Source organism: Notechis scutatus, chromosome 12, assembly GCF_049901735.1.
Source record: "Notechis scutatus isolate UNSWTSFEM ecotype Mainland chromosome 12, rNotScu1.2, whole genome shotgun sequence".
In the NCBI taxonomy this organism is placed as follows: Eukaryota; Metazoa; Chordata; class Lepidosauria; order Squamata; family Elapidae; genus Notechis; species Notechis scutatus.
Genome location: NC_142020.1, coordinates 7,798,535 through 7,809,592, shown reverse-complemented (window position 1 = coordinate 7,809,592; position 11,058 = coordinate 7,798,535). Strand labels below are relative to the sequence as shown.

Sequence of the window (11,058 nt, the reverse complement as noted above, 5' to 3'; positions counted from 1 at the left end):
GATTGGTCTTCTGAACGCATATGATGTTAATTTCATGTTGCATTTCAGTTTAGCATGTTGTATGAACTCAGCACCTACTGTAGTTTGTAAACCAAGGTCTTTGGCTTAGTTTATAGCCTGAATTGGACTCGTGAATTGGACCCACCAGATGTTTGCACTTAAGCAACCTTGGCTGATCTCAAGGAAGTAATGTAGAGGAGTATAAGAGATTATGGAGACGTTATGCAGAGACTTTCGGTAAAACATGAGCTCAGTCTGGGGACATTGAGAAAAGGGCTTAAGACTGTCCTCCTTTTGCTTTCTTTGGTCTAAGAGCGAGGGAAGGGAAAACACAGGCTTTCCAAAGTCTTCGTCAATAAAGTACAATTCTACTATTTTTTCTGGCGTTCATTTCCTGCCTTGGCCTTCCTGAAGAAAGTTTTCTTTCTCATACTTTGTTTGCTCAAACTGAGCTGATATGTCACTAATAGTTTAAAGATCGTATGGTTCTAACAAGCTCCACATATCTTCTCCAAAGTCATCTATCTACTCCTGCACGTTACCTAGATAAAGGGTCCCCAAACTTGGCAACTCCCAGGGAGTTGAAGTCCACAAGTCTTAAAGCAGCCAGGTTTGGACTCTTCTGACCTAGATGGAAGACTAGGAAGATATCCCACAGATGTAGGGGAAACTATAAAAAGAAAAACATGCCCCAAATCCATCCCGTAAGACAGGGTGTCAAACTGGCATTCTCTGGGCCAGATGCATCACATGTAGGCCACGCCCAGCCCAGCTCCGCGAAGGCAAAAAACGTCACGATACATCATGTGACATCAATGCGACACAGCGAGTTTGACACCCGTGCTGTAAGAAGACAAGGGCAATCCACCTCCATATTGTTGCCCACAAAACATGACCATGTTCATAAAGCCACCAGTAGTTGAATTTGACTCAGGGGAGATCTTACCTTCACCTTTCTGTCTGCCTATCAGGGGTAGTCCATAGTACAGGTCTTCATGCAGGGCCAGGTGGGGCTAATACTTAGGTGGGACATCACCAGAAATCAACTCACACAATTACCAAGAAAACTACCTAGATGTATCCAAGTTCCACTTGATGGAGCCTTTTCCTTTTTATTGCCAACTGTGGTTTATTCAACAATCCATAATCCAACAAGCCATGTTTTAGCTGACTGCTTGGTACAGCAATATAATCACCCCCCCCACTCCATATTCTGCAGTGATATCTCATATTTCATCTAACTTGAACAAGATATTCTGTTGAAAGGCAAATAAAACATTCCTGTAGAACACATCTGAAGAAAAAATTGTGTCTTCAGCTCAGTGCGATGATTAAAGTTGTCTTCTTTCTGTGGAGGACTCAGCTTCCTCCTGATTTTCCTTCTTTGCTCATAATCTTTTCACTTCTCACAACTAGAGTTTAAAACAGAAGCTGGAAAGACTATAGCCTGCTGGCTTCTCCAAAATCATTTTTAATTCACAGAGGTCTTGTAATGAATGAAGATAAGGTCAACTCCTTTAGGAAATGAAGTTGGTCCATCCAACATAACCGCAAGTATAAAATAAAACAGTCCAAAATTTAAATCACGTAGTTATAAAATTAGAAGTACCATCACCGCCATCACCTCAGATATCTACAACTTCTGCTACTCCTGGAGCTGTGCTTCTTAGATCTCAACATGTCCAGCAACATAAGCCAATATGGTTTCCACACGTACATGCTTGGGTGGGTGAGAAGAGTACAAGAGCCATCTATGCCGGTGTGGTCACAAAAACCATTTTGTAAGAATAGGCGAAGTCCACAATGTAGGCAATGAGGTTGAAGAAAGAGAGGAAGGTAATTCCCAGCTGATTGTCCCAAGTGGCACAGGGGATATCATGAGGACTACTACACGAAGGTCTTGGATGGTTCCGAAAGCTGTATACAGGCCATACGACTACCACTGTAAGATACATGAGAACAGCCAAGATGTTGTAGGCAACAAGAGTCTTCTCCACAGGGATGGGCAAGGAACCAAGGCAGCGTCCAATGGTGAGAATGATGATCACCATGGTCAAAATGAAGCAGATGCTGTAGACGGCCACACACCATTCCAGACCAGGATATGCCCTGTAATAGGAAATTTTGTCCAGCAAGGAGAAGATGAGACAAGCTACGTAGGCCTCAAATACCTTCAGGAGGCCAGGGATGGTAGTCAGGAAGTTGCTGAGCTCCCCTGCTTTGGCCCTGGTGAGTCCTACTTCTACTGCATAGGCAATGAAGCAGAGGGAAGACATGACAGTTGCCCCAATTTCATAACCGCACTTGTAGCCCTTGCAGGAAGGTAGGAAGGTTGCTGGGTAGACAATGGAAGTTGTGAAGATCATCAGAGTGGCCAGCATGGAGAAGGCAGAAGTGAAGTCCTGCCAGGAAAGAGGCAGGGCTGCATCCAGGCTGATCAGCTCCATAGTCACCACGAAGACAGAAATGATGAAGCAGAAGCACCACGTAAACATCGACCAAGCCCCATAGTTTCCACCGTAGCTTTGATAGACTGCTGCCAAGCTGAAAGCAGTGCAGGAGAAGAATATCTCCAACAGCCGAACGATCCCCAGGAGAGAAATCAGGGAGCGGCCATTGAATCGAAGGGCTGGCATGGTGACCCCGATGCCAGCCGGGCAAACAGCCCACAGGAAAGACTAGAGATCCAGCAAAGCGTGTCGAGAAGCCGATCAGAAAGGCTGCGTGGGTGCAGCACGGTGTTAATCTAGGCACCGTCCCAAAGTGCAGGAACGCCCAGTTGCGGGGATGGTTGAAGGTCTCAGTGGAGGGTGGAGCTCTCCCATTGCTTTAAGGAGTTTCCTTGAAGCTCTCAACTTTTTGCCAAATGGGCCAGGGAAATGAAGCAGCAGCAGCAGGAAGGGTTGCGGATCTGCTAGCAACCCTCCCCCCCGCCAAGCTTTCCATGCTGAGTTTCCTCACGGAAAAATGCAGAGTTGATGACATCACTTTGAGGAGTGTTCGCCTAAGGGAAGGGGCGAAGCAGCCCGCCCTGGGTGTCAAGCTGTATTCTCTGGATTGTAGCCTTTCACTGCCAGAGGTTTCTGATTCAAAACAGGAAACGGCTTGTCCAGAAATGAGAGGCAGGTAGATGATTAACGAGACTGAAGTTGATAAGGAAATACCACCTGGCCACCGACTGCACCTGCTCTTAGTGTAGGGAATCAAAATCTTTCAGACCTTCATCCGAAGCTAGGAAGGGGTTAAGGTGCTACCTGTACGATCCAGGTGATAAAGAGATGAAAGTGAAAAAGGGGTTGGGTCCTCCCCAAATGCTACATCCCTTTCTGGATTGTGCTTCTTCCTTTTCAAATATTGCTTTCTAAGTGAAGGTAGAAAAGTCACGTCGTGTTCTAATCAGTCCAAAGTACACCCAAGTTCTGCTCATCGGGTCAAAAGTGATTTTACATGCTTTAGAAGCTTTTTGAAGCACAATTCATTTTAAATCCGAGGATCTTGAAAGACACAGAAGACCATGCCGTGAATTCTGCACTTTTGGATTTGCAGGAGCTTCTAAAGAACAGCCCAAAATATTTGGCAAAGGATATGCGGGCCTCTTTCTCCTTACCATCATGCTCACTTCTAATTTCTTCTGACCCTAGCAATGGAACAGGAGCTTCCATATCTCTTGAAAGCAGCTCAACTTATGAACTTTATCCTAAATACACGGCAGAAAAGCAAGAAACAGTCTTGTCTCTTGTGTGAAACAGCAGGGGACCTGTATAGAGATTCTCAGTCATCCAAGTCATGGTTGTGTCATAGGTGTTTTTTCAGGAGGCAACTGGACTTTGTTTTTTTCTTTGAAGACATTTTGCTTCTCATCCAAGAAGCTTCTTCAGTTCTGACTGGATGGTGGGGAATGGAAGGATTTATACTCCTTGCAGACAGCTGGTCATCTGCATCCTTTTTAAAGAGTCGTTGAGGCCACTTGGAGATTTATCTGTGTCCTCAGGGTGACCTGAGTGGCGCTCCTGGTTCCTGTAGTCTGCAATTTTATTCCCTCTGGAAACCCATTCCTATTCCCACACCATTCAAAGGGTGTCCATCCCAAACTGTACAGCTAAAAGTCTCAGACACTTAGCTATATAATTTGGGATGAACACCTTTTGAATGGTGTGGGAGTAGGAATGGGTTTCCAGAGGGAATAAAATTGCAGACTGCAGGAATGCTTCAATGACCCTCTAATGACCAGCTGTCTGCAAGGAATATAAATCCTTCCATTCCCCACCATCCAGTCAGAGCTGAAGAAGCTTCTTGGATGAGAAGTAAAAGGTCTTCAAAGAAAAAAAGGAAGTCCAGTTGCCTCCTGAAAAAAAAAAAAGCACCTTTGGGACAGCAAGGGAACTGTTACTAGTTCTACTATGGTGTCATCTAAGGCAGTTCTTTGTCTTCGTCTGGCAACAGTCAGTCTCCCAAAATAGCGGCCTATGTGGACGTTGAGTTTCCCCATGTCCTAGATGAGAGCAGAATGCTCAACGTTGACTCTCAAAGGGTTACACCATCCTTCCCCTTTTCTCTACTAGGGCACATGAATGACTTTCCTTGGCTTGTTCTAACTCTTTATGGTAGCTTTGCATAATCAGCTATCCTTTGGCCTTGCTAATTTAGATTACAAGAATCATAGTCTCGATAGATTTGTAGAACAGTAGATAATCAGTATTCTGTTAGAACAAGGGCCTTCAAACTTGGCAAGTTTAAGACTTGTGCACTTCAACTCCCAGAATTTCCAGGCTAACATGACAGGAGGAGGAATTCTGGGAGTTGAAGTCCACAAGTCTTAAAGCTGTCAAGTCTGAGGACAAATCTGTGTTAGACCATCCTTTCAAAGATATTTCTTTACCTAAACAGAAAAACAGGTAGGCAAAAAAAGCAATGGAGGAATTACGACTTCCTGCCAGTTTCACCGTGGTTGATTGTTCTCCAGCAGTCAATAGTGAGTCTCTACCTGATCACCAGAGAGCTAGGGTGGATCTGATCTACCTGATCTCCAGTAGCTGATGGAGGGGGCTAGTCTACCTGATCTTTGGAGCTCCATTCTACATTGAAATTAAATTGCCCCCAACAAAGGAAAAAAAGAAAAACTCCAAACCTTCTAAACTGGGATTTAATGAATAACTGGAAAGACTCACAAGTTGACCAAGAGCCTTTCGCTCAGGAGTGTCAATGTCATGGAGGGAACAAAAAAAAACCTTGAGCAGCTAAGCAAATTCTGGAAAATGGAAAAAGTTTTCCCAGGTCTCTTCTTCTGCACCAACATGGGACCAGGCTGGAACTAATCTTCTGCATTGTTCCAGACCTGTAGATCTCAGGATGAGAAATATCCAGAAGGAGCATTCCACAGTCAGAAGCTCGTAACTTTGGAGAAGGTGACGCAGGTCTCTTGTGAGAAGATTGCTTGTAATATGCCATTCCTCCTGCTGTCCACTCACTTTCCAGATGAGTCATTTGGGTCTTATCAGTCAGTCCAAGTCACATAGGAAGGTTGGCTCTTCACCTGAAGACCGTATTTGCTTTCATACCTTCTTACTGCTACCAACCTCCAAGTTTGGGACAATCTACAAGAAAGAATCACCCCTTGGGCTAACAGAGTTTGTGAGCTCCATCTTTGAACCAAAGCAAAATCTTCAGGGTCTCTCACCCACCCCATCCCATAAGAGTGACAGGGAAATGCCATGGAGCCTCTAGCTTTAGGATGAAACCAAGGAGAGAATTAGGTGTGGTATAAAGAAGGAAGTAGGTCTGCTAGGGACAGGGGGCTCGCATCCAAACATCTGAAAAGAAGAACCTGCTTTCAAAGGCAGCATGGACGTTTTCCTGGAAGACGCAGGGAGCTTAGCTGAGAAGCCGAGGTTGCAAAAAAAGACAGCCACGTGGTGCAGATCATGGCACAGAATGTGAAAAAGGTGGGCTAAATGGCCAGCCATTCCAGCATTGCTCTTCTCCAAGGTGTGAAACTGGATGGAAGACCGATGGAAAGAAAGGTGTCCAGCAGTAGGGCATAAATGCTGAGAAAACACACGAGGGCTACAGAGGGAGTGTGATGTTTTCTAGGAACATTGCTCCAGCTAATTCCCCCACCCCACCCCACCCCCCCAAAAAAAAGAAAAAGGAAGGGGAAAACAATCTGCAGAAGCTACTGGAGGGGTGGTGGGGCTGAGGCAGTGCAGGGGAGACGATGCTGTCCCTGTGGCTCATAGGTGAGGGAGCTCAGTGCCAGCCACTCGCCACCTTTGGCCATCCGGTTGCTTTCATTGAGGCGCTGGATGCGGTATTGTTCATAATGTACACTGTGGGTGATGTCCTTGAGATCCTGGAGGTGAGACCTACAGAGAAGAAAAAGGGGCATCAACCAACTCCTTCCCTTCCTCATCATTCAGCTAGAAATTGAAAAAGCTTCCAGGATAAGAAGCAAAATGCTTTCAAGAGGGGGGAAAAAAACCAAGAAAGTCCAATTGAGTTTTGGAACAGTGTGGTCAACCATGACCTGGGTGATTGAGAAGCTCCATAGACATCAGCAAAAGAGGTTGGAAACCATTGGGCAGAGCAACATCTCAACCATTCCATGAGAGTGTTGGATGACTTTTGTTAAAAAAATATTTAATTTAACAATATCTAATTACTGCTGGAACAGTAAAGAGTATAATGGGCAAGAATGCACAGTTGTAGTTGATTGGTTGGAGAGGACGAGCTCCTACATTATGATTGGGAATCTATGTTATGATTGGTTGCTGGGTGAGAAGGGGGAGTTTCCCTTTTTCCCCGCCTTTTTCTTCTGTATGCTTTCTGTGATTTACCTGATGATTTACCTCATGATATAGTGATGTGCCTGACTATCTTGTTTGCTGTAAATACAGATGTGAAATATATTTATTTATATAAAAGTTATATAAGTTCACTTCAGCGTCTCTGACTTCATTTGGACACCTGTTGCGCAGTTCCCTGATAACTTCCTACCAATTCTCCATCGTTTGGCTCCCAAACGATTTCTCTCATCCCAGAAACTTCCAGAATGGAGTATACAATCCATGACACACAACCCTACTTGTTTCTGATAGCCTCTATATGACCATTTTTGCAAAATTGTTGAGTGTCATGACTTGGGTAGCTTCTAAAGTGAATGGACTCTAAGGGATATATCCGAGCATGAAGATCCAAAAAAAGTCAATTCTGGTAGAGTGTTTGGAACCCACAGAATAACATCTGGCTACCCACATCTGGCAATTCCCAATAGAGAAGGAAATTGATAGCTTTCTGGTGGCCAATGCCATTGAAAATCTTATCCCAGAAAATAAGTCAGTCTGGAAATGAAACTTCAGCTGTAGGACACTCAAGAGTACTTAAAAAAAACAGAATGCCCCTCTTGGCAAACCATAGATGGAAAGACCTGGTCCTTTTAAATGTGCTTAAACTTAAATACTCCATTGCTCTAGGCCATGGTTTTCTTTCTGGTAGACTTTTGGCTTTGGCAGAATTGTACACTTCTCCGCAAGAAGGCGACTGAGGAATCATTCCAGTTGCAAGCTAGGGTTAATTTTTGTTATAGAAGAAGCTGGAACTGCTCAGTTCCCCTGTTTATTTATTTCTTATTTGTATCCAGCTCTTATTATTTTTATAAACAACTCAAAGTGGTGAGCATACTTAATACCCCTCCTTCCTCCTATTTTCTGCACAACCATGAGGTGGAACTGAATTGAAAGAGAGGGACTAGGCTCACAGTCAACCAGCTGGTTTTCATGCCAAAGGCAGGACTAGAACTCACTCTCTCCTGGTTATTGGCCCAAAGTCACTCAGCTGACTTTCATGCTTCAGGCAGGGCTAGAACTCACCATCTCCTGGTGATTGGTTCAAAACACCCAGCTGGTTTTCATGCCTAAGGCAGAACTAGAACTCAGAGTTTCCTGGCGACTGGTCCAAGTCACGCAGCTGGCTATTATATCTAAGGTGAGACTAGAACTCCCAGTCTCCAGATGATTAGCCTAAGGTTACCCCACCAGTTTTTGAGTCAGAACTCGAACTCACTGTCTCCCAATTTCTAGCCTGGTGCCTTAATCCAGAGATGAGGAACTATGGTCCCCTTATGACTTGTGAACTTCAACTCCCAGAATTCCTGAGCCAGATTGGGAATTCTGGGAGTTAAAGTCCACAAATCATAAAGGGGCCATAGTTCCCCACCCCTGCCCTAATCACTAGACCACTAGACCGGCTCTTATTAGCTGACCTCATACTACTCAGTTACTCCAGTAAATATAGATCCAGTAAGAAATACTCTGGGTGTCCTCCACAATTTTAGCCCAGAATTCCTGCTGGACATACAGAGTGCATACCAAAGGGAGAAAACTGGAATGCCGAGGAATGTGGCCAGAATGTTATCAAAATGCAGGAGTTGTGGCTCTCCTATTTCCTTTCTGATTGGCTCATTGGGTTTCCAAACACGTTGACTCCCTACAACTCAAAAATGGTTAAGATTCCCGAACCAACAACTTACCGGATTAAGAGATCCCGCAGCAAAGGAAACTCACAGTGAGCTGAGTTTTCCACTGAAAGAGAGAAACACAGAAATGCATTTCGAAGCAGAACCAGAGGATCAGTAGTGGAGTGGGGAGGAATCCAAAGGGAAGGTATGAGGACCAGGGGATTTCTGGGAGCGGGCCAGGCTCTCTGCACCGAAGAGACACAATTGCACTGAAGTGCGCAAACAGCCGTAGCGCTCAGCTAGACAAAAGCAGCATTTCAGGCATTTAAATCAGGGGCTCCCAATCTTCTGGGCAGTTCCATGGAGTTCCAGTTCCATGGAGAGAGGTTTTTGTGTGGAGTTATCTAAATCACAAATTGTTAAATTAGAACAATAACAGATTTTTAAAGAGGATATAAACTAACAAGATCTAATATAAAGGAAAAGAAAGAAAAGTAAGAAGCCAAAAGTGAACTCCACCCCACCCCAAAGGATAAGAAATAAAACACAGAATTATAGGGCTATAAAAAGGAACTCCGAGGTCATCTAGTCCAACCCTTTGCCCAAGGCAGGATATCTTACGCCATCCTGGTCAAATGGTTGTCTATTTTTTGAAAACCTCCAGTGACAGGGATTTTCAAAAATAGAAGCGACAGAAAGAAGGAGCTTCTGGTTTTCTTTACAGCAATTATAAGGACAAAACCAAAATGAGCTTCTATTCCACGCTTATAAAGACAAGCTCTTTTTTTCTCTTCCTGTCATCTGTTTTTTTTCTAATCAAAAGAATTATAAATCATAATTGTTTTCCTGTTACAGTCAAAATGTCTACAAGGCATTTCTAATTGGCAAGAAACATAGATATTCTCTCTTCTGTAATCAAGGGAGTCCATTTAACCATCTCAGCAAGTTCATAAAACCATCAGTGTTTTTTTTTAATGAAAACATTTCCCTGCTGCTTCTGCTATTCTGCGCCCTTTACCCTCTCCAAACAGAGAGACATCCCTGCTGGTCTGCCATTCAAAAAAATATTATCTCCAAGGATTTCAGGAAGTGCATAACTTGGTCATCCAAGCAGAAGGATGATGAAGAACAGTTGCAGGAATTGATTACAATATGTCTAATCTAGTAAAAAGAAGGACTAGGGGCGAGATGATACCAATCTTCCAATACTTGAGGGGCTGCCATAAACAAAAGGGAGTCAAGCTATTCTCCAAAGCTCCTGAAGGCAGGACAAGAAGCAATGGGTGGAAACGAATCAAGGAGAGAAGCAACCCAGAACTAAGGAGAAACTTCCTAAAAATGAGAACAATTAACCAACAGCTTGCCTTCAGAAGTTGTGGGTGCTCCATCACTGGAGGCTTCTAAGAAGAGATTGGAAATTCATTTGTCTGAAATAGTCTGGGATAGCGGCCCCCAATCTTTTGGGCACCAGGGACCACTTCCATGGAGAGAAGTTTTACTATGGATGGGAGGAGACGTGGTTTTGCGTGGTGGCTGCATCCCGTGGATGGTGCTTAATTTGTCTGTGGAGACCAGTTACTGCATGCAGCGGACCAGTACTGGTCCAGATATTGGGGATGGGGTGACATAAGATCTAGGCAGCAATGGGGAATCATGGCCTCTTTGTGACTTGTAAACTTCAACATTCTGTGAGTTACAGGTCCACAATTCATAAAAAGATAGGCCATCGTTCCCCACCCCTGGTGTAGGGTCTCCTGCTTGAGGAAAGGGTTGGACTAGAAGACCTCCAAGGTCCCTTCCAACTCCATTGTTCTGTTATTTCTGATTCATGGAGGGTTGGCTGGGTAACTTGCCACCCACGAACTCCATATGACACCCATCCCTGTATCCCCTTTCTCTCTCTCTGTCCAACAAGGGTCCATGTTTGTGGACTAAAATTTAGTGCCTAACTCATCCCAATTCTGTAGCACAAGGATCCTCAAACTTGGCAAGTTTAAGACTTGTGGATTTCAATTCCCAGAATTCCTGAGCTAACATGACTGGAGGAGGAAATCTGGGAGCTGAAATCCACAAGTCTTAAAGCTGTCAAGTCAAGTTAAGGGGCGTGCATAAGCACACAATCGTGCCTACTGTCCCTGTCCTATTGTCCCCAATTATTAGTTCCTATTTCTTGTATTTACACTTATGTTTATTCTTGCGTCTGTTGTATTGTAAGCTTTTGACAAAATAAATAAAATAAATAAATTTAAAAAAAGTTTGAAGACCCCTGCTGTAGCATGTTTTTTTATTTTCTTTAAGTTAGTTGGCTTGAACTTTCCCAGCTGATTTCTTTTATCCTGCCTTATTTTTACCAATAACTCAAAGCAACAAACCTATCCAACATGCCTTCCCTCCTCCTCCTCCTCCTCCTCCTCTTTTTCTTCTCACAATCACCCTGTGAGGGCTGTTGGGCTGAGAGAGAGAGGGAACGGTCCCTCAGTCACCCAGCTGGCTTAAACAGCTAACAGCTGGTTGTATGTTTTTAAAAATTCACTTTCCCTCAAAAGAGCAAGAAAAAAAGGGGGTTGCAAAGAAGCCAATCTACATGTGCAGAATTCAGTTTTGCT

General features: G+C 44.1%; 2 protein-coding genes across 2 annotated transcripts in view; both read right to left on the bottom strand.

Annotated features, from left to right (window-relative positions):
* Positions 1-1,094: 1,094 nt before the first annotated feature.
* LOC113420673 (myeloid-associated differentiation marker-like) lies at positions 1,095-4,094 on the bottom strand. Its single transcript, XM_026680709.2, has one exon. It carries the CDS (start codon positions 2,634-2,636, stop codon positions 1,752-1,754), a length of 885 nt encoding a protein of 294 aa, XP_026536494.1. The 5' UTR covers positions 2,637-4,094; the 3' UTR covers positions 1,095-1,751.
* A 1,031-nt stretch (positions 4,095-5,125) lies between these two features.
* The window catches only part of SEPTIN12 (septin 12), an 82,378-nt gene continuing 76,445 nt past the window's right edge, over positions 5,126-11,058 (bottom strand). The window contains exons 10-11 of the mRNA XM_087973190.1: positions 8,525-8,576; positions 5,126-6,362 (exon numbers count right to left, since the gene is read on the bottom strand). Of these exons, the coding sequence (XP_087829316.1) occupies positions 6,173-6,362; positions 8,525-8,576 (242 nt within the window). The 3' untranslated portion in view covers positions 5,126-6,172. The remainder of the gene's footprint in view (positions 6,363-8,524; positions 8,577-11,058) is intronic.